At 40.9% G+C, this 24,059-nt stretch overlaps 1 protein-coding gene across 15 annotated transcripts in view; it reads right to left on the bottom strand.

Annotated features, from left to right (window-relative positions):
• The window catches only part of EPB41L3 (erythrocyte membrane protein band 4.1 like 3), a gene marked incomplete at both ends in the record, with an annotated part of 86,187 nt that overhangs the window by 45,293 nt on the left and 16,835 nt on the right, over positions 1-24,059 (bottom strand). For all 15 annotated transcript variants that reach the window (XM_079717212.1, XM_079717206.1, XM_079717214.1 and 12 more), the window contains 2 exons: positions 2,201-2,243; positions 3,752-3,856. In XM_079717212.1, the coding sequence (XP_079573338.1) occupies positions 2,201-2,243; positions 3,752-3,856 (148 nt within the window). The remainder of the gene's footprint in view (positions 1-2,200; positions 2,244-3,751; positions 3,857-24,059) is intronic.

The raw sequence follows: 24,059 nt of genomic DNA, 5'->3' as shown, positions 1-24,059 counted from the left end.
GTACCTTTTGTGGAAAGAAGGCATCTTGTGCATGGGAAACAATAAGGAATATAGATAAAAACACCAAATTCCATTCCTAAAAAATTCCAATTTTTTCTTGTCTCCTCCTTTATCTGCATGATTGTCACTTGGTTCTCCTTATGTTGCTGTCACAAACACTGCCTAATCTACATGAGGAAAATATCCTTTAAATCTCATGTTCTGATTGTCCCCTAAACTTCATCTCTTACAAAGGAAGGTCGGAGACAGGATAAATGGGAAATGAAGGAAAAAAAGAATTCCATTAACAGCAGAAAAGAAAATTAACTGTTGTTACAGCCTTTCTTGTCACAGTATAATGACTTACCCTTGAACATTTAATATATTTTCAAAGTGATCTGTAATTATAAAATCAACCAAGTACGAAACAGTGTTTCATTAATTAGGTGAATATAGAGGACTTAAAGCACATGAAATGTTAAGATATTCAGCACATCTGCTTTTAATAACTCCATAAAAAGATCCTGAGAACATATTAATCATCTTAAAGTTTTTACTAGGACTCTGAAGTTTTCACCTTCTTATCACAACTGTAGCTGTCCCTGGTTTTAAACCCTAAATTTAGTTCTATCAAACTACTTCACTATCAAGTTTCTGATTAGAGACCACACCAAATTCCTCTCAAAAGTATGGTAAAGATGTTTTCGTTGTACAAAGAATCATCAGACTCTCTCATATCTAGAAGCATAGTGAATTTTTTGCTTCTTTTGAGGTGTTATCTAGTATGAAGCCATTTCAAACTGCTCGCTACTAATTACTTTTTATTAGCATGTAGGGTATTTTGAGACCTCAGAACATTCAAAGGCACTAGAAGGATTTGCTTTCTCTTTTAATACTAACTTTGATGGGAATGCTGTTCCTATTAATAAATTGGTCTTAAATTTAACCTTCAAATAGAATCGGTTGTTCTGGAAAATTAAACTAGATTTTATTGATAAAAAATGAATTGCTTGAAAAAAAATTAACTAGTTAGTTGAAATTATAAAGTATATCCATGTTTTACCATTTATCCATAGTAAAAAGCAACAGCTACAGAAAAGACTTAAAAATAAAAATGAAAAAATTCCTCTTTCTTAACCCCCTACCCTGCAGTGCCACTTCTGGAGGTATAGGTATTTCCACATACCTATATATGCATTATATGCATAACTTATTTTAAACAAATATGAATTATTTCTCTAAGGTCTCACTAATGAGAGCTAAAACATATTTATTCTACCTCATTCTATTTAACAGCTACCTAGTATTTCAAGGTATGGCTATTTCATGATCAATTTAATCATTTCTTTATAAATGGATATTTAAGTTGCTTTGAGTCTTCTATTGCCAATGGTATGATAATGAACTTTCCTACATGTACAACACATATGTACACACTCCTCTCTTAAGCAGACACTGGATACATTTCTACAAGTAAAATCAGGGGTCAAAGAATAAGCACATTTTAAATTTTAATAAATACTGACACAAAGTGCCTTCTTAAAGGGTTATATTTCTACCAATTATGTACAAAATTGCCAGTGTAGGGCATTATTAAACTTTTAAAATCTTTGCTAATCTGAATAGGTGAAAAATGTCTCATTTTAATTTGCATTTAATTATTACTAACACTTAGCACCTTTTCTAATACTTATTTGCTACCTGTATTTAAATTTTCTGAGTGGCTCATGTAATTGTTTTGTGCGCTAGGAAATGTCCATTTCTTAAATTGCCTTTAGGGCTAAGAAAAGAAGATGTCATCAGACAGTAAACTTCAGTCTGACTTGTTACTCCATTTCTAAGCTATTAAATGACTATTACTTTTAGCTTGACTGCTTGCCTTGCATACTTTGGTGGCAGTTAGGCTTAATACAACATTAATAATTAAGTTTGAAACTTTTAGATGATTGCCAATGGGGGCATCACTTGATTAAATCATATCTCACATCTCTGAACAGGCAAGGGAATAGGTCAAGTGTCATGTCATTTTATTCCCAGGTCGCAATAATTAATAATGGGTATCTGAGCTAGACCAACCTGCCAAAGATAAAATTTGAGATCTTAATCTGTCTTTCAAAATACTGTATTCACACCAGCCATGTGGGTATGAGCTACCATTTCAGATAACCCCACTCTTTGAAAATCTTCCTATTTCTATACATAATAATCCAAAAGAACTTACTTCGAATCTGTTTTTTAATTTCCTTGGAAGGGTCCAACCAATTCTGAAAAAGAAGTGAGAGTCTGAATATGAATCAGAGAAGAATGGAGATGACTTAGTGTTGACTGGGTAGAGATGAACTAAACGTATTGGAGAAGGAGTGGCTGCCGGAAGGCTCCCCCAGCTGGGTCCTTCCCCTACATCTGGTGCCCCTTCGCTAGTCCTGCGAGGGCCCAGGCTCTGGTCTAATGAGGAGATGTGTGTGTACACAATTCAGGCTTTTCTTTTACAACAAGTGCCTTCAGGGGTTCAAGCCAGCACAGAAAACAGAGGAGAAAAAATGGTGGATTCTATGTTCAAACAAGTTACAAGCATGAGATAAAGATATAGTCATCCTTTGGTAACCACAGGGGATTGGCTCCAGGACCCCAGGTAACACCAAAATCTGAGGATGCTCAAGTCCCTTATATAAAATGGCACAGTATTTGTATATAACCTATGCAATGCCCCCATATACTTGAAATCATTTCTAGATTATTTATAAAACCTAATTCAATGGACATGCTATGTAAATACTTGCTGGTGCACTGGCAAATTCAAATTTTGCTTTTTGGAACTTTCTGGAATTAAAAAAAATATTTTTGATCTGCTGTTGGTTGAATCTGCAGATGCAGAACCCAAGAACACAGAGAGCTGACTCTGCATGTAACTTGACCACTGATGTCCTAGCCGTTCAGTCCCATGCAGTGACTTCCGTGATTATAGATTTTAAGGCACCTTCTTAGAATGCTTTCCTAACAAACGAACACCTGTTTGACACTTACGATTTTCCTCATCAGAACACTCAGGTGTTTAATAATGAAGTTAGACATCATCCACGGAATTCAGTAAAGATAAAGTCTGATTCACTAACGAACGACAACTGAACAAGTGACGTTTAATGAGCACAATTGCTGTGGCTCAGTTTCCAGCATTAAGAAAACAATTTCTTCCTCCTTATCTTTCAGGCAGTTGGGGGGATAAGTGAGATAAAGGCCTGAAGAGACTCCAGCAGGTCTAAGAGTCTACAGAGGTTTTACATGTAACATTAAACGTGGACTGAATACATTAACTGCTTGCCCTGTACATGAGGTCTGTACATGATTCATCTTATATTGTGATTCAGCAAGAATATGAAAGTGTAATAAGATGAATTAATAAGATGGCATCCAGTGAACATGTTTTCTGTATAATTATCAATGTATGTGATTCTCATTGGCTCAAATGCATGGAAATATATCATCCCCCCAAAGCACCATATAAAATGCTTTTCTGGAACCATAAGGAACTCAAGCATGAAAAGCAGAAACACTGACTGACTGACTGTTTCCGAAAGACTCAAGATTAAAGGAAGTTGTCAATAATTTCCTTCATGAAGAAATAGGTGATTAACAGCATTTAGGGCCTTGGATAATAAATGTGAGGGCGTGGGAGTACGAGGAGAAAACGATTTACCAATTCAGCTTCAGTTCACTTTCTTGCAGTGAAGCGCAGCTGAAGCCGTAATACTTTGTATTGCTTTCAACCACTCACCTTCTGGTTTTCAGCATCTTGATATGTAAGCCCAAAATAGTCTTTTTCTAGCAAATTCAGATGTTCACATACTTTATCAAACAGCACTTGGCCTCTGGAGCGTTTCTATGGAGAACAAAACAGAAAAACAAGTCAACACACACCAAAAAAGTTCTCTCAATTGTCACGAACAAAAATGGGTAAAATTTAAAATATTGCTTGTTGTAACTGTTCAGTAAATAACAAGCAGGTTTGATCACTTTACCATCTCTCTCTTTTTTTTTTTTTTTTTTTGTGGTACGCGGGCCTCTCACTGTTGTGGCCTCTCCCGTTGCGGAGCACAGGCTCCAGACGCACAGGCTCAGTGGCCATGGCTCACGGGCCCAGCCGCTCCGCGGCATGTGGGATCTTCCCAGATCAGGGCACGAACCCGTGTCCCCTGCATCGGCAGGCGGACCCTCAACCACTGTGCCACCAGGGAAGCCCTACCATCTCCTTTTTAACTAGAAAGAAGGCTCAATAAAGTGGACCTAATCCTACAAGAAGCAACTCCTACAGAACAAACAAACAAATAAATAAATAACTCCTGTCAGTGAGTAAGTACAGGCGACCTGCGGATGATTTCGAAACGGAAGTACTTGGGGGAAATGAAGTGGTGCTCGGAAGCCTCAAATATATTGTGAGGGCTTCCCTGGTGGCGCAGTGGTTGACAGTCTGCCTGCCGATGCAGGGGACATGGGTTCGTGCCCCGGTCTGGGAGGATCCCACATGCCGCGGAGCGGCTGGGCCCGTGAGCCATGACCACTGGGCCTGCGCGTCCGGAGCCTGTGCTCTGCAACGGGAGAGGCCACAACAGTGAGAGGCCCACATACCGCGCTAAAAAAAAAAAATATATATATATATATATATATATATAGTGAAACACAAAAATCCTGACGGTGAGAGCATTAAAGGGCCAACCACAGCTGTGTTTCAGAATACCCACACTCACTCCCCCCAGGTGATCAGGTTCTGAGCCTGAGAAGAATTAACCCCATTCCTTGTCTTATGCAGAAGTCCCTTTCAAACTTTCTATCCCAGTCCTTACTTAGAAATTCTAGCTATGGATCACTTTCTAAAGCCCGTTAAACTTTATTAGTTTTTGTTTACAGCCACAAATTTCAACTTTGTATCACAGAGTTCAACTTTTTCTTAATTGTTTTTTTAGAGAAAATCCTTTCTATTAAACATAACATGTTCATTAACTTTAAAGATTTAAATGATCATTTATAAATGTAAGATGTAGATATATGTGCTGTATTTCTGGCCATAAAGCAGTCAATTGGAGAAAGAAAAAAAAGGCAGTCACTTGGGGAAAAAAATCCATCAGCTTAATTTATGGTGATATACAGTATCATATTTTCATCAAAGGTCTTTTAAACTTGGCCTTGGAGTCTGAGATGGATTAACTGGAAGCAATTAAGCTAAACTACATTTTGTTTGTGCAGTACCAACATTTCACATCTCGTACCTTAAGCGTATTTCTCTTTAAGATTTAATGTAGTAAGAGAAAAATAAGAAAATTGATAAACAATGGGCATATCAAAAGAGTTAAGTATCCAGAAGACGTGCAAGTGGTATGTATTACTGTGCAACCGCAAATATATTGGAAATTACTTAGCCCCCTCAAGCATGACTATTTAGGAGAAAAGATAAATGTAGGATAGAAAAGTGAAGCCTGAATTGTAACCAGCTGAATAATCAATGTTGTATTTGAAAAAAGTTTAATAATGTATGAAAATAAATTACATGTTAGCTAAACTGTGTAACATTGTTCAATGGATATAAATAAATGGTATGACAATGAAATGCTGCTCGCTGGTTTAAATCCTTTATTTGTAAATAACAGCATATTGCTTCTGAATAATGCTTAACAAATTATAAAGTTTGCACCAAAAAAAAACTGGTTCTTCTGATGCTTCCATTGGTATGGTGTCCAGTTTAGAGATAAGAACACAGAGGTTCAGAGGAGTTACATGGGAGAGGCAGTCTTAGAGCTGTCTATGACAGTGGCTTTAACAGGTAAACCTGGCTTTGAGTCTTCCTTAAGTCCCTTGCAGCTGTGCTGACCTCGAAGCTTTCCCTCTGTAAAACGGGTATGATACCATCTACTTCTTTGTAATGGTTGACATTAAAATGAAACAAAGTATTCCAACTTGGTCCAGTGATAACACATGTCAAGCGTCCCACAAACGTCAGCTATTGATATTATCAGCCTACGTGATTGATAACTGGCAGAATACGTAATATAGAACTCACTAGGCATTTTTGTGGTAGGAGCACATATACAGCTCCTTGTGGTACCAATAAGCAACCTTAGTATTAATATGCCCTGCTCTTTCTTCAGATATCAATTATCTGCTTACTGTCTAACTGCTTTAACTAGAACACAACACAACACACACACACACACACACACACACACACAAAATATACACCAGTGTCTGGTCAAGTACTTTCTCAATGAGTAAAAACAAAACAAAACAAAACAAATACAATAAACCTTCCTCTACAAAGCCTTCTACATCCTCTGAGCCAGCAGACCACAGCCAGGCCCTCAATGGAGGAATTATTCTGGCCATGCTGCAGGTGGCCTTGGGCATTGTTTTATTAGCTGTCTTCTGGCTGCCGTCTTCTTCCTTCTGTCTAACAGGTGGAATGATTAGCTCAAGCACAGACCACTGTACTAACTGGTTCTTAATTTTCTGGCTTCACACCATTTGATTGCTATTAATGAACCACAGCTCTCTCTTGAACAGACCAGATTTTTTCTTACTATTTTAAACATATTTGAACACTATAAACAGTCCTTAAGACAATAACATAGTGGACCATTCTTCACTCTGAAGGGTTTTTGGGTTTGTTTCTGTTTGTTTGTTTTGGCCCTAAGAACTAAGATGGATTGTCTAGAATCTGCTATAGATGGTTATATGTAAACAATGAAATTCCTATCTGCCAAACATCACCACAGCCGCCAGCCAGCTGGATGACTCTGGAAAGGTCTCTCACGTTATGTGGGCCTTCACCTTCTCATCATTGAGTGAGGATATATGCCTCCATGGAGCCAGGTGATCACGGGCTTGAGGCTGTAACTGGGCACCTGTGCTCATGGCCAACATCACTAACGATCACAGCTCACTCCCCCGTGCAGCCCAAATGCGGCTTCACAGCCCTTCCACACACGTGATGAGAAAGACCCTGGCAATGGATGGAGTTGGCACAGGACACAAAATGGGACTATTTTGCAGCCCCGGACAGGATCCCCTCTGCAATTACTCCCAACTCCCCCAAATTCTTGAGTCTTCTTACTCGGATAATTTTTTTCTAGTGCGTTATTTAACTTTTTAAGTCAATTATTTCTACATGTTGACACTGTGTGCATCTTTAGGTAGTAACATCTAAAATATGACTAAAGCTCAACCGTCACTGGACCTTTTAGAGAATTTATGTTAAATATTCGGTTCCCAAAGATAGGATGTTCATTAAGTGATCAAATCTAGGCACCTTACTTTCATTGGATATGTTTATAACAGCTATAATGAGTCAAGAATTCAGTAGAAGCTAGTGGGAAGCAGTCGCATAGCACAGGGAGATCAGCTCGGTGCTTTGTGACCACCTAGAGGGGTGGGATAGGGAGGGTGGGAGGGAGGGAGATGCAAAGAGGGAAGAGATATGGGAACATATGTATATGTATAACTGATTCACTTTGTCATAAAGCAGAAACTAACACACCATTGTAAAGCAATTATACTCCAATAAAGATGTTAAAAAGAAAGAATTCAGTAGCTTAAAAAACATTTTTTGGACAGAGGTATTCTAAAATCAATGGGTAATTTACTTAACTGGGGACGATGAACAGCTTTTAGTCTCATTTGCTGTTTCCTGTGAGTTGCTAAGTCATGTCTCTGACTCAGATGCATTCGCAGTCTACATAACCATTGACTTTGAACACCTGGACATTAAGGAAAGTGGATTTTGCTTTCCTGGAGTAACAAACCAATAGTGGACTGCCCTCTCTCTACCCTCTTTTCCCACTTAAAATTGGGTTTCTGTTTCTAATAGAGAAGATAAGATACGTCCATCATCACCACTCAAACACAGCAGATGAAATAAGCTTTCCTGCAGCATTAATGAAACTTCCTGCAAGTCCAAGATAATTCATGATTTTTACAATGTTTGTAAAACACTGGTTCTCAAGGTCTTATCAACCAGCATCACCTGGAAGTTTACATTAAAATTTTTATTTGTACTTTTATTTGTCTAAAAACTTTAAAAAATTAATTTCAGAATGTTTTAGGATGGGAGAATTTCAAACATTTCCCAAAGTAGAGAGAACAGCATCATGAAAGCCTGCATACTCATCACCCAGTTTTAACAAATGCCTCTGAAGACCACAACTTTGGTTCATCTGTAGTTCTGCTCCACTCATCCTCCCCCTGGATATTCTGAAGCATCTCAGCAAATAATTTTGTCTCTATTTATCTTAGTATGTAACTCTGCTCTTTTAAGAAATGTAATCTCAATAACTTCATCACATCTAAACAAAAGTAGCAATCAGTTCATAATATCACCAAATATCTAGTCAGTACTTTAATTTCCCCAATTATTTCAAAGATTTTTTTTTCTTTTTCATTTTCTTTGATTAGCCCATACACTGCAATCGGCTGACATATCTCTCTGGTCTCTCTTAATCTGCAAGTTCTCCATTTATGTTGGTTTTCCCCTTGAAATTAACTTGTCTAGGAGACCAGGTCATTTGTCTGTAGAGTTTGCTCAGTCTAGACTTGCTGTGTGCATCTCCATGGTGTAATTTAACATGTTCTTTTGTCTTCTGTATTTCCTGTAAACTGATAGTGAAATCTAGAAGCTTGACCAGATTCTTGTTCGACTGGTTTCCATAAATGATGCTGTGCAATTTCACCAGGAGGCATAAAGTTAACTCTTGCCTTTTTGTGATATTAGCAGTCACTAATGATCGCGGCCCTAGATGCATTAATTTGAGGTGGCAAGATGGGGATATTCAAATCCGAACCTTGGTCCCCCATTTATTAGTTGGAGTATGTTTATGAAGAGACATTTCTCTTTGTCAGAATTATTTATCCAGTGACATAGTCTGATGATGGAAGCCAGGATCAATGCTCACATCTTTTCCTTTATCTAATTTCAAGATAACGAGTTGGCTTTCTAGCACCATCCAGAAGTCACCAATTAGGATTTTTGTTTTATATTATCACTATGAACTCATGGGCTAAATCAGGCTTGACATGTTTCAGTCCATCACAGGTGTTACCCATACTGATGCTCTAAATGTCCCCAAGTGCTCTGCCTTACTTTTTTTTTTTTTTTTTTGCGGTAAACGGGCCTCTCACTGCTGTGGCTCCTTCCGTTGCGGAGCACAGGCTCCAGACGCGCAGGCTCAGCGGCCATGGCTCACGGGCCCAGCTGTTCCGCGGCATGCGGGATCTTCCCGGACCAGGGCACGAACCCGTGTCCCCTGCATCGGCAGGCGGACTCTCAACCACTGTGCCACCAGGGAAGCCCAACTGCCTTACATTTTGCCTGTCAACTCTCATCCTTCACAATGCTTCTCCAGTGCCACTTCTTTACAGCATTTCCTGTCCTCCCAGCCAAATGTGATTTCTCTCACCTTTGGACATTAGAGCACTTTATGGTACGAAGAGGGCACTTTCCATATTCTGCCTTATATCACAGCTGTCTCTCTCTGCACTCGCCTTATATCCTGAGTGCACAGAGAGTCATGTGCCTCCTATATTTATTTTTTATGGAGCCTCATTTTGGTCAAATACCATTAAGAGAATAAAAAGGTAACGTGATGAAACTTAAAATTTTTCTCACTAGCATATCATAACCAGTGTTGCCAAAGCAATATTTTAAACTAGTGGTTTTTCAACCGTGGATCCTGGGAGCATTTAAAATATGCCAATACCCAGGAACCCACCTCAGGTCAAATAAATCAGAATTTCTGAAGGTGGGCACAAGGCCTTTGTATGTTTTCAAGGTCTCATTTGCAGGCATGGTTGAAAGGTACACTTAAGTTTACAACTTAAAAATTCTTAAATGGAGAACTCTACAGCAAATTTTCTTTTCTTTTTTCTTTCAAGCCTTCTTGTACCAACACTGATAGCTGCATTATCATAAACTTTATTTACACACACAGAGAGTCTTAAAATCTTAAGACACCCTTTCCAACAAATTTTCTTAAGAAACGTTAAGTTCTCAAGAAATGAAGAATGAGCCACACGCCGAAATAAAATGATACAAATGAGCAATGATAAACCACCAAACTGTAAAACCAACCAATAAACCAGCCAAACAATGAACCTGCATTTAAAGCTATGAACGAAATACTCAAAATAGAAATGTTTTCCAGTTTGAATTTTTTTTTTAGCTCTCCCTTGGCAGAGCTAAAACATACAGACTTTAACTCAAGAACCTGATACCTTACTAAAATATGACCCAGGTAGGTTAACAAATGTCTTGATTTCCTCTTTTGTGAATGAGCAAAAGCATTCACATCTTCCCTGGCAGGTTAGGGAGGTGATGGAGAGTAACAAACACTGGGCACTGAACCCAGGGGAGGATGGAGGGAGGAGCTGCTCTTGATTGACAGCTGACCAGGAGACGGCACAACACCTGTGGACGCATCCTCCGAAATGAGCGCTGCCTTGATGCTCAAGTCCCTGGAAATCCTGTCTTGATCTGTGCTCAAGTCATGAGCGCACAAGCAAATTGTACTAAACCTCAGCACAAGACTTCAGCAGAATCTGTCTTTCCTTTCAGTCTCACAAAGCTATGAATCAGCCTGGGGAAAGGCTAAAAACTGAAATTAGAGAAATTTGTAAAGTCAAGTATAATCTTCTTGCCTTAGAAGACGGGCTGCAGTTCTTATTTATCTGAAGCTGCACAATCACAAAGAAAATGAGGCAGCGCACATCGTTCTGCCTGAGAACTGGAGCTAATCAATGGTCCCTACTTCTTGGGCGGGGGGAAATGTGGAGGGGCGGGGGAACCAAAGCCATCAGCACCAGGGCGTGTGGATATATCCTTGAGGCTCCGCGGGATCTATGTGCGCATTTCTTTAAACCGTCACTGAAAAAAAAGCCTCTGTTACATTGGCTTAGGCTTATACCACGTGTGTTAATACAAGGAAACATATAATATTGAGACCGTTCAGGGAAACTGACACTTCCGTACCCTTATTTCAGCTGCTTTGAAATCTGAGGGAGTGCCAGTCTGTAAGCACTTTATTCTTTCCATTGTGTATCTTCTTCAACTGGGCTGCTGATTTTCTTCTGAAATTATACATTTCTGAGTATTGTTGCACTTTGTGAACTTGTATTTCTGCTCCCTGAGGACAGGAAACTGTGCAACAGGAGCACAGGCTCCAGACGCGCAGGCTCAGTGGCCATGGCTCACGGGCCCAGGCGCTCCGCGGCAATGTGCGATCTTCCCGGACCGGGGCACGAACCCGTATCCCCTGCATCGGCAGGCAGATTCTCAACCACTGCGCCACCAGGGAAGCCCTGTGCAACCTTTTTAATGCCCCCGACAGAGTGTCCTAAACACAGAAGACATTCAACATATGCACCCAATAAGCGCTCCGGGCATGAATCTGAAGGAGGAATTTCTCCTCACATTATCTTCGATTAATCTCGATGAAAAATGCCATCATTTTTTTTCATGCTTCCTTCCCTAATTGCATATTTCCACACTGAATGCTTTTCCATTCTCCTCACTTCTAAAGGTCAACTGGAATTCTCTTCATTTCTAAATGATGGCAACACAATTTGCCTGGTGTTATAGGAGCATGTGGAGAGCTCAGCAAACTAACTAAGCCTAAGCTTGAGTCTAAATCGGACACCTGGACTCCGTGTAGGTAATTTTTTCCTGGGTTTTCTTTTTGCTCTGTCAGATAGAAAAACGTTCTAACACAGTCTGCCCTGAAATTTAGGTGGTTAAAAAAAAAAATCTACACTTAGAAAATACCAAGAGGAATAAAAGATGATGATGGTGTCTGGTCTGTGACAACAGTCCATAAACACTTGAGAGAGATCTGAGGCCGGGGAGGTCTAAGAAGCAATATATGGCCCCAGCTGCCCTGTGTGCATCTACTTCCATTTGGGGCTTTCTGTCTCAAGTGTACTTTCAATGCCAAGTTTAATAAGCACAGTAGGAAGTCCATTATCCCCATCACTATCGCCAGGATCCATGCCCAGAGGGGCAGGACCTAGTCTATGTACTAAATCCCAAGTGTGATCCAGGCAGTGAATTCAGAGGGCTAAGGTGAGAAGCAGAGATGATTTTTTTCTGCCTAGATGTTACATATCTTGCTAGCTCTTTCTTTAAATTCACAAGCCATCAGCTTTTTAGAAAACCACAATAGTTCTTTTCACATTATTAATAAGTCAATCAATGATTATCCTGCCACTTTCTTAAACTCAGTTCAGTTAGCAATAAAGATCTGAAGTGGCCTGTTAAAATAAGAACCTGGGACCACTTTCTGGTCTTGCTAAGTTTTTAAACACAGTGATTTTTTTTTTTTTTTTTTTTGGTACACGGGCCTCTCACTGTTGTGGCCTCTCCCGTTGCGGGGCACAGGCTCCAGACGCGCAGGCTCAGCGGCCATGGCTCACGGGCCCAGCCGCTCCGCAGCATGTGGGATCTTCCCAGACCGGGGCACGAACCCGTGTCCCCTGCATCGGCAGGTGGACTCTCAACCACTGCGCCACCAGGGAAGCCCCACAACAGTGATTTATTTCCATGCCTCAACTGTCTAGAAACTTAGAATTCATCTAGCATTATTTAAATATCTTCAAAATGTAATTTTAAAGATATTACTCCTATCCAATTCAAGTCGGTTTTCCCACCATTCTATTCTAAGTGAGGCATATCAGACAGTCCCAGTGCTGGACCCTGGCTCTACAACTAGCTGGCTGTGAGGTGAGACGGTCACTGAACCTTTCTGAACTTCACTGCCTTCATTAAAAAATGGAAATAATATTGGTCCTTACTCATAGGAGTGTTGCATTAAATCAAACACAGGAAAGCATACGTATTGCCTAGCCCATGGGAAACGATAACCAATAAATGCTGGTGATTATTAGTAGGCCCCTTTCATAAGAAGCCCAATAAATTTAGGTTTTCTAATGCTGAAACTTGGTATAGAGATTGACATACCACTGATGCCTATTTCATCTGCAGTGAAATCATCCCATGTCTCTTGTGACAAACAAATCTCAGTGTACAGGTAAAAGGGAGAAACGGTTGAAAATAGTATTATTGTCAGTAAACCAAAGGTACATTCAATTATACTTTGCAAACACATACAAAATGGTTTTCAACAGGCACTGGGTATACTGGCACATTTTGGTACATCCTAGGCCAAAACATGATAGTTACATATTATCATAGACATGGAGTGCAGCACAACCAAAACAAGAAGGTAGAGTTCAAATGCAGTAGAGTCGACCTAGGTTTGACAGAGATTCTCTGAAAAAATACTTTTAGCACATACATGGCAAGAGTCCATTTGTGCACATGAAGCCCCTCCACCTTTTTTAGAAAGATGCCTTTTTCTTTCAGCCACAATCTGTTTCTGTCTTCATTTGTTGTCATTTCAGCCTCTGTTTGAAATCAGACTTTTGTGCTCAGAGCCATGTACCGTGGTAGATGATAGCTTTTCAGTGAAGCGTGCTGCTTCCTGGCAAAAACATTGGGCTCGCTTTTTCACAAAGAGTTTCACATCACACATATGAGATGTTGGCAGCGAGCGGTCAGACAACATTTCCTGCTGTTCATCTGCTAAGGATTCAGGTCACTAAGCCAATGTGTGCAAAATGAATGCAGAAAAGGAAGGCCTTGGGAAGAGGGATGCTTGAAAGAGACACAGACTTAAACCTGAATCTTGTAAAAGAACCACAGGGCCTAATTCAGAATGACGCGGGACTCTGTGAAATTCTTCCTGGGAGAGGAAGTACTTATTTCTCCTTTCCCAGACAATTCTCAAAAAAAAAAAAAAATCAAACAAAACCCAAATTGTGATTTATAACTCATTTGGTCAAATAAAGCACTGTGGGCAATGCAAATGTTGACGGTGAAAACACAACTTTTAATAATATACATTTAATGAGTATGAATTTGTAGAGTGGCCACTTTTCAGTCCTATAAGGCACTGATGATCCAAACCATATAATAACAGTCAGTGCTTTAAACAAGTAAGTCTTAAGTGAACCAGCATCCATCAACTGTTTCCTCTTACTAACAGGACAAGGCTGTGAGTAGTCACACAGAGGAAGGATTTCAGGGTTATTATGTAAACTACTCACATAACTAAAAAATGTAATTATATCATTTCTCTAGTTAAAATAGAGGTTTTAAATTAAAATAATTGTAAAACCTATGAAAGACCTATAATGAAAACAAATAAATAGCAAAAAATAGGACAGGTGATGACACTTTCAATGATACTTAGGGTCAGTCTGGCCTTCATTGAAAGCATATCATATTTTGGATTAGTATTTAAAATCCAGTAGCTGGGGGGAAGCCTTTGTAATCATCTAACTTTTTGATTCTACTTACATGTTCTCCAGCCTTGTCGGACACGTGCAATAGCCCGTGTGGACCACCTGGGGTACCAGCAGGTCTACACGTCCAAGGTTGGGATTGCTTTTGGACCTTGCTGTCTCTATCGGGGGCATCCTGGTTTAATGCTCTTGGGCTCGCAATCCTGAAAAGCCAGCATTAATCCTCTCAGCCCAGCAGTTCCCACAACTGGGAGTGGGGGTGGGAGGAGCCTGCTCAGCCCTGTAAAGAAGCGAGACCCAGGCCTCGTTCTAGAACCAGACCAGACTCGTCCCCTGGGGCCAGCACGAGGTCCCCTCACTGCAGCCGTCCCAAGAGTTCATTTAACCTCGAGAGAATGTTAGTCTCTGCTGACTCCTGAATCTCAGATGGTGATTTCTTTGAGTTTTGTCATTATCATTTATTTTTAAAGCACGAATTGCATTATCAAATGGCAGTAAATAGCAATCACAGAAAAACTGAAATGATTAGGCAAACTGAATCCAGAAGACAAATGGCTTTTAAAGTAGGTACAGCCTTTTGCCCGAACAAACAGCTGTAACGTTCTTTCATTGACAGGAAAACTTAAAACCATTCTATTCAAGCAAAAAGTAAAGTACTACACACTCAGATTATTCTGATTTTTCCTGTGCTCACAAGAATGCCACTGTCTTTCCCGGACCTTATCGGTGTTCAGCGTTGAACTGGGAGGTTCGGGGCTGAGGGACTTTGGGAAGTTCTTCGGGACTTGAGTGATGCTGCTCCCCCTTCTCTGAAGGTTGAGCCTCTAAGCCAGTCCTGCCTCCTCCCTCCTGGCTTAACAAGGACTGAGGGCAGCAAGATGCCTGCGATCTCGGAGGCTCAGGAGGATGTCAAGTGAAATTCAAAGGAGATGACCCCGGGGATTTTATCAAATGTATTTTCACTTCTGTCTTTACATTCAAAAACTCTTTGTAAGAATATACCCACGTGGGAAGACCAGAAGTTGGCTATCAGACTCAGCAGTGAGAGCACAGACGGCCAGACTGAGGATGTGGTCAGACCCCATCATCACGGTGGGGGAGGTCCCGCCTGCCTCTTTGGCTCCCCCCGCGGTGCCCCCTGGCCTGCCCCGACCCCCTACTCCATCACACAACCTTCCTCCAGCCCCTCTCCCTAGGCTTCCTCCTGCCAAAGTCTGCACAAGCCACCTTCACACCCTGGACCCTTCCACCCGCCCAGCCTTCAGATCTCTCCTCAAGCACCCCTTCCTCAGGACTCCACCCGCCGGCCTCCAGGACCAGGTCTCAGAGAACGCGTTTTTATATCTTCTGCATTGCACTTGTCAGGGTGGCAATTTCACGCTGCTTTGTGTTGTAATTTGAGTAATGGTAATGCCAGCCTCTCAGGTAAGCAGTTTTTACCCACAAATGGATTCCCAACACGTACCCCTGTGCCTGGCAGAGAGCAAAATTAATATTTTTTGAAACAGGAAAGAAAATCAAGCGAAATAAGTGCATCTGGGGTTTATTTCCTGTTTCAAAGCTCTTCAAAAAACTGCTCTGTTCTTTGAAATTTATTCAGGATCAGTTTATTTATATTTTTCTACTACGTGGGTATAATCTGCTCTGGCCAGATCTAGAGTGTTGGATTTTTTTCCTAATTTCTGCAAGAAGACAATATTTCATTCCCACAGGTGGTAGACCTATTAGCTTTTTTTCTTTTTTAACATCTTTATTGGAGCATAATTGCTTTACGATGTTGTGTTAGTTTCTGCTGTATAACAAAGTGAATCAGCTATATGCATACGTATGTCCCCATATCCCCGCCCTCTTGCGTCTCCCTCCCACCCTTCTTATCCCACCCCTCTAGGTGGTCACAAAGCACCGAGCTGATTTTCCTGTGCTATGCAGTGCTTCCCACTAGCTATTTTACATTTGGTAGTGTATATATGTCAATGTTACTCTCTCACTTCGTCCCAGCTTACCCTTCCCCTTCCCCGTGTCCTCAAGTACATTTTCTAAGTCTGCGTCTTTATTCCTGTCCTGCCCCTACGTTCTTCACAGCCACTTTTTTTTTTTAGATTCCATATATATGTGTTAGCATACGGTACTTATTTTTCTCTTTCTGACTTACTTCACTCTGTATGACAGACTCTAGGTCCATCCACCTCACGACAAATAACTCAGTTTCGTTTCTTTTTATGGCTGAGTAATATTCCATTGTATATATGTGCCACATCTTCTTTATCCATTCATCTGTTGACGGACACTTAGGTTGCTTCCATGTCCTGGCTATTGTAAATAGTGCTGCAATGAATATTGTGGTACATGACTCTTTTTGAATTATGGTTTTCTCAGGGTATATGCCCAGCAATAGGATTGCTGGGTCATATGGTAGTTCTATTTTTATTTTTTTAAGGGACCTCCATACTGTTCTCTATAGTGGCTGTATCAATTTATATTCCCACCAACAGTGCAAGAGGGTTCCCTTTTCTCCACACCCTCTCCAGCATTTATTGTTTCTAGATTTTTTGATGATGGCCATTCTGACTGGTGTGAGGTGATACCTCACTGTAGTTTTGATTTGCATTTCTCTAATGATTAGTGATGTTGAGCATCCTTTCATGTGTTTGTTGGCAATCCGTATATCTTCTTTGGAGAAATGTCTATTTAAGGTCTTCTGCCCATTTTTGGATTGCGTTGTTTGTTTTTTTGATATTGAGCTGCATGAGCTGCTTGTATATTTTGGAGATTAATCCTTTGTCCGTTGCTTCATTTGCAAATATTTTCTCCTATTCTGAGGGTTGTCTTTTCCTCTTGTTTATGGTTTCCTTTGCTGTGCACAAGCTTTTAAGTTTCATTAGGTCCCATTTATTTTTGGTTTTATTTCCATTTCTCTAGGAGGTGGGTCATAAAGGATCTTGCTGTGATTTATGTTGTAGAGTGTTCTGCCTATGTTTTCTTCTAAGAGTTTTATAGTGTCTGGCCTTACATTTAAGACTTATTAGCTTTTAAAATTCCACCTCAAATGTTGCAGGTTAACTTCCTGATAAATTTCTCAATTTCTCCCAAAGGGTGAATGGTCTTGAGCTGGCGCTTCACTCCATTACTTTCATTTGATACACCCTCTACCCCTCACGCTGAAATAGAAAAACCCAAGGTGGGTTATGGTTTTTAAGAACCTTCCATGACTAAACTGCATGAGATCAGCCTGAACTCCCAGGTGTCAGGAGTCCTGCACCTGCTCAGGAAGTCTGTCTGATGAACGTGGAGAGCAGTTCCATGCATAGGACGGGGATGCGTCCTGGATTCTCCTTTAAAAATTCTTTTTAAAATGCCTGGTTAAGTAGCAGATTGCAGAGTTAACTACTAAGTGTGCAATTGGTCCTGCCACCTAAAAACTTTTCTAAAACTGAAGTCAATATTTTTGTAGGAGCCACAATATTTAATGGGCTTACAGTTAATAATCCTATAAAGGGAATGGACTCATTCACACACCTAGGCACAGATTTTCCTGTGAGGTTACCTTGAAGAGTACAGAGGAACTTATACTGCTCAAGCATTAAAGTTTTTCTGAGCTGAATCATTGAAGTCCTGCTCTGTCCACAATGTCAGGGTCCAGGGCATCCTTTGTCTCCACACTGGCCTAGATCCAAATGTCTGAGGTGTGTCTTAACCTCACCCTCAGGCATTTTTGTGGCCACGTCCTTGGAGAAGGTGGGTGACGGTCTTTCTGTAAACACGCTCGTCAAGCCCTCACCTCTTCTGAGATGTCAGTAGGATCCCTAGTTCTGCTGTTAAAAAATATAGTTCTCCACTGAGATGGCAACTTAGAAAGCTGCACATCTTGGATACTTAAAGCATCATCTCAAACCGGCAAATCATTACTTAGCACTTCTTAAAGGTTTGACTGAGAGAATCAACCACCACTGAGACTTTCCTCACGGCTATTCATAATCTCCCAGAAGAAGCTGACAGAGAGCTTCTCTCAAACGACGGGACCGGGAATGAAAATTCTAGCCAGCAAGTGGGGTGCTTTTACTGTGTGGACGCTGTGAGGTGAGCGCTCTGAACACAGGTTTTTATGGGTTCATCTCTTTCTGGCTTCTTCCTCTCATTTTCTCTTGGTCCTGCTTTCTGCTTATTTATTTTCTTCTCATCATATTATGTGTATTTCTGTAAAACACCTTAAATCCTTGTGAGAACATGGCTGGGTATACATTGTAGAAGCCCCAAGTTAAAATAAAATGTATTTTTGAAACAAAGTACCTTTACAATTTGAATGGGTTTTTTGTCCCTATGACGACGACTTCTTGACCTAGTACTATTAAGGAAGCTCAGCAAGACCTGATATTCCCGACGGTGCCTTTTTTCTTTTTTTTTAAAGGAAGAACTGGAGATATGAACTGAAGCATTTTGCTTGGGGTAATTCTTGAAAACTATCCCGTGTGCTTTACAAGTTCAATATAGGGGCATTTCCCTAAAGACCGTGGTGGCTCTTTCAGTGACTTTATTTGCCGTCACCATGGCATTCCATAAGAAATAACAAGTCTCTTTATTCCTTCCAGTTTCCCAAACACCATCCTAAGAACCAATTCTTGTGCCGGCTGTACGTCTGCATACCATCTCTCCTGCCTACACGCGGCCGCGGGGTGAATGAGGTGCATTTCGAAGTGTAAATATGACTTCGAGATCAGAATTTCTTTCACCCATATTAGAAAACGACCCCAAATGTGCATACAAGTTAAACACAGCTGTCTGTCACATGTCCGACACAGCCAAGATGTCTTGTATGTCAACGAGAAGAAACCCCCACTGATCAAAGCCTTTCATGAATTAATACCTAACCCGGCCATTTAAAATTGCCATTTGTAGAGACATCCTGGACCCCAACTGCAGGAAACAGTGTCACTAGGCAACACTAACAAAATAGATTGGTTTTGGCAGGAGAAACAAAAGGAAGACCCAAATTCCATTTATCTAGAAATAAAATATCCACAATAGTCATCTGACAAGGGAAATCACACCAGGTTATAGGAAGCTGATGTTCTTGATGGAAGTGTGATGTGTTCCAACAAAAAGATCCCATAACTTAGAATCCGTGACCTCTTCTAGAAGAAACAAATAAAAACTTGAAAGTGTTCTGGCTGGTCAATACAACCCACAAAATTGAAGAGGAAAAGAGTCCTTGGCTTTTTGGCCGTCGAGAGAGGGAACCTGGGGCTCAGCACTAGATGCCCCTCAGCCCCGGACCAGAAGGAGGAGGAGGATGGGGAAGGGGGTGGTATTTCCTGAATGAACAGCAGGGCGTGACCATAGACCCCGAACTGGAAAACTGCTGGCGGCTACGTATGGGGGGGTATTTTTTTCTAATTTGAGATTAAAACGTTCAAGAGAACTTTCTGAATACACCGCCCCTTCACAGTTACTTAAAGATCACGATGACACAGCACGCTAATGTAAAATTAGTCCTAACAGTCTTCTTACATTGTTCCAAGAAACAGGGATCAGTCGTTCCTTACAGGAAATATAATGTTACAGTTCTTAACACTTTGTATAACTGAAATTCTAATGTACAAAAGACAGAAAAAAGCCCAACTAAAGAAATAAAAGGGTGGCACAAGAATCCATCACATACTGGCACAAAAACAGAAAGATAGATCAATGGAACAGGATAGAAAGCCCAGAGATAAACCCACGCACATATGGTCACCTTATCTTTGATAAAGGAGGCAGGAATGTACAGTGGAGAAAGGACAGCCTCTTCAATAAGTGGTGCTGGGAAAACTGGACAGGGACATTTAAAAGTATGAGATTAGATCACTCCCTAACACCATACACAAAAATAAGCTCAAAATGGATTAAAGACCTAAATGTAAGGCCAGAAACTATCAAACTCTTAGAGGAAAACATAGGCAGAACCCTCTATGACATAAATCACAGCAAGATCCTTTTGGACCCACCTCCTAGAGAAATGGAAATAAAAACAAAAATAAACAAATGGGACCTAATGAAACTTCAAAGCTTTTGCACAGCAAAGGAAACCATAAACAAGACCAAAAGACAACCCTCAGAATGGGAGAAAATATTTGCAAATGAAGCAACTGACAAAGGATTAATCTCCAAAATTTATAAGCAGCTCATGCAGCTCAATAGCAAAAAAACAAACAACCCAATCCAAAAATAGGCAGAAGACCTAAATAGACATTTCTCCAAAGAAGATATACAGACTGCCAACAAACACATGAAAGAATGCTCAACATCATTAACCATTAGAGAAATGCAAATCAAAACTACAATGAGATATCATCTCACACCAGTCAGAATGGCCAATATCAAAAAATCTACAAACAATAAATGCTGGAGAGGGTGTGGAGAAAAGGGAACACTCTTGCACTGCTGGTGGGAATGTGAATTGGTACAGCCACTATGGAGAACAGTATGGAGGTTCCTTAAAAAACTACAAATAGAACTACCATATGACCCAGCAATCCCACTACTAGGCATATACCCTGAGAAAACCATAATTCAAAAGGAGACATGTACCAAAATGTTCATTGCAGCTCTATTCACAATAGCCCAGAGATGGAAACAACCTAAGTGTCCATCATCGGATGAATGGATAAAGAAGATGTGGCACATATATACAATGGAATATTACTCAGCCATAAAAAGAAATGAAATTGAGCTATTTGTAATGAGGTGGATAGACCTAGAGTCTGTCATACAGAGTGAAGTAAGTCAGAAAGAGAAAGACAAATACCGTATGCTAACACATGTATATGGAATTTAAGGAAAAAAAAAAGTCATGAAGATCCTAGGGGTAAAACAGGAATAAAGACACAGACCTACTTGAGAATGGACTTGAGGATATGGGGAGGGGGAAGGATAAGCTGTGACAAAGCGAGAGAGAGGCATGGACATATATACACTACCAAACGTAAGGTAGATAGATAGTGGGAAGCAGCCGCATAGCACAGGGAGATCAGCTCGGTGCTTTGTGACAATCTAAAGGACTGGGATAGGGAGGGTGGGACGGAGGGAGACGCAAGAGGGAAGGGATATGGGAACAGATGTATATGTATAACTGAGTCACTTTTTTATAAAGCAGAAACTAATAAAAAAAATTCTAAAAAAAAAAAAGAATCCATCACAATGAACAACACTCAATTATTTCTCGGTGGACAGCACCTGGGGCAATCCCTGGCCTCCTGTTTTCTACATTCAATAGTGCCACGCCTTGATGGCAGTTAGAAAGTGATACTGGGAACGCTGGCTTATGTAGATTCTCTCTTGGATCTGTTTGAAGGAGACCCACTCGACCATAATCACTGCTGTAATGTCCCCATGGGGTCAGGCACGCCTGGTTCCTAAGCTGGGGTACACTCCCACCCCAACTCTAAACATCAGTGTTGCCCAGAGCTCTGCTGTTAATGCTCTTCGCACTCATTCACTGGCCGTCTGCACGATCTCATTCACTCGTGCATGTGAATTAGTGTGAGAGATATTGGCTCCCACAGAGCCTACCAGCCTGACTTCTCTTCCAAAGGCCAAACAATGTATCCAACTGCAACAGTAGATTGCTACTTTTGTATTCCAAGCACCCTAAATTCAATAGGTTTAAATTGGATTCACTATCTTCCTGCACAAACTTTTCTTCTTATACTGTATTCTATAAATGTGGATGCCATTATCAGTTACTGTCTCTTCCACTACCAGCATCCTTGCCCACCCATCCAGTTAATCAAGTTTGCTCATTTTCAGGATAGTTCTTTAAAATCCATTCTCTTCCCTCTGTCCCACTTGCCGCTGTCTTGGTTCTGGTCCTCAGCATCTCTTGCCTGGTTCATTGTGATGCAGCCAGTTTCAAGACTCTTCCTCCTCAATTTCTATTTAGTAGAAGTACTTTTTCAAAACACAAATGGCCAAATAGCTCCCCTCAGAAGCACTCCATCACCTATTGTGATTTCTCATCTCCCTGGTGTACATGCCCCACATGATCCCTGGGACTGCGGATAGAGTGGATTTTACTTTAATCTAATGATTAGGTTACATTAGCTGGCACAGCTGACCTTATGACAGGGACATTGTCCAGGTAGGCCTGACCTAATCAGGCCTGAGCCCTTAAAAGCGGAGAGTCTTCTCCAGCTCATAGCAGAAGTGGGGTTGGCAGAGAGATCTGAACGTAGAGGGCTCTAAGGTGAGTGAGGTTCTCTGTTGCCAAGATGGAGGGAGACTCACAGACCGGACAGCCAACTCAGGAGCCCCAGGTGGTCCCCAGCTGACAGCCATCAAGACAGTGGGGACCTCAGTCCTACAACCAGGAGGAAATACATTCTACCAACAGCATCAAAAAGCATGAAGATGCATCTTTCCCTAGACCAGCCTCCAGATGAAGATGTAACCAGTGCACAACATGACTTCTGCTCTATAAGACCCTGAGCAGAGGACTAGCCAAAAAATGTGAGATGATAAATACGTGTTGTTTTAAGTCTCTAAGTTTATGGTAATTTGTTACACAGCAGTAGAAAACCAACATATACAAACAATACCCAACCTTGTTAGCAAGTCAAGCCCATCCTCCCTCATGGGCCCTTGGTCTTCCTTTCCAGCCTCAGCTGCTCCTGACATTTCAAATTCTCCCTGTGTGCTTTTCACATCTCCTTATCTGCCCAAATTCTAAAGAGAATTATGTAAATATCCTGAGTGTAATTAGAATTATTCTGGAAATACAAAAATAAGTAAATAAGGGAATGCCGCTTGACTTAAATATCACTGCAGGGAAAGTCAGCCAACATATTCTAATAATAAATATCTATCTGCCAAAAAGTGATCGGACACGTGCTTACCATTTTTAACAGCATGAACCACTGTTGAGGAATCTTTGCTTGTAAGGAAGTATTTACAGACAGCTAAAGCTCTGGAGTCATGCTTTTTATACATCAGCCCTATTTCAAAACCTAGATCCTAAAGAAGAAAGAAGAATCCAAGAAACGTGCCTCAAACAGCCACTCCCAATTTCTTCAGGCAAGAAAGCTCTCTACAATAGCAGAGGATCCGTCCCAGCATGAAATGGAAGTGAGATGAGTAGATTTCCAACTCTTTGCTTTTTCTGAGTGGCTCCTATTGTATCCCTAGTTATTTTATTAAAACCCAGCACATCACAAAACTCCTAACAGGGTAAGAGTCAAAGACTCCCCTATTCTCTACTTGCTACACAAGGGCAAATATAGGATGACCTGCACTTTATGAGACACTTAAAACCGAATAGTAAAGAAGCCCCTTCGAATACACTACTCAGAGGTGTTATGAAAGAAACCGGAAAATACAAAGAATCAAGGCTTAGTGGAACTAGAAAGACCATTAAGGGACTTCTGAAGGGAACGAGCATGAAGGAAACGCGGTGTGACCTCGTCAATCCCCTTCTCTAATACTTTCCTACGCACCTCGAGGGGTTCATCCCCGAAGCCAAGGACCACTGCCTCCTCACTCACCATGAAGTGGGGGTCCGCTCAGGAAAAGAAGCTAGCACTGAAAGCCAGAAATGGGGTGCATATAATGATTTTCAGAACATATTCAGGCTTGTTAAACACCTACTGATTCTGACACAACAGCCACAGACCCTTAGCTGCATCTTCTGTCTGATCTCAGCAGGTGTAAGCCGGACAGGGTGAGAAAAGCAAATTTCCTGTTTTCTAGGTCAGTGTCTTAGTCCTAATAAGCTTCTA

This window comes from Hyperoodon ampullatus, assembly GCF_949752795.1.
Source record: "Hyperoodon ampullatus genome assembly, chromosome: 13".
NCBI classification, from domain to species: Eukaryota; Metazoa; Chordata; class Mammalia; order Artiodactyla; family Ziphiidae; genus Hyperoodon; species Hyperoodon ampullatus.
This window is presented reverse-complemented; position numbering and strand designations above follow the sequence as displayed.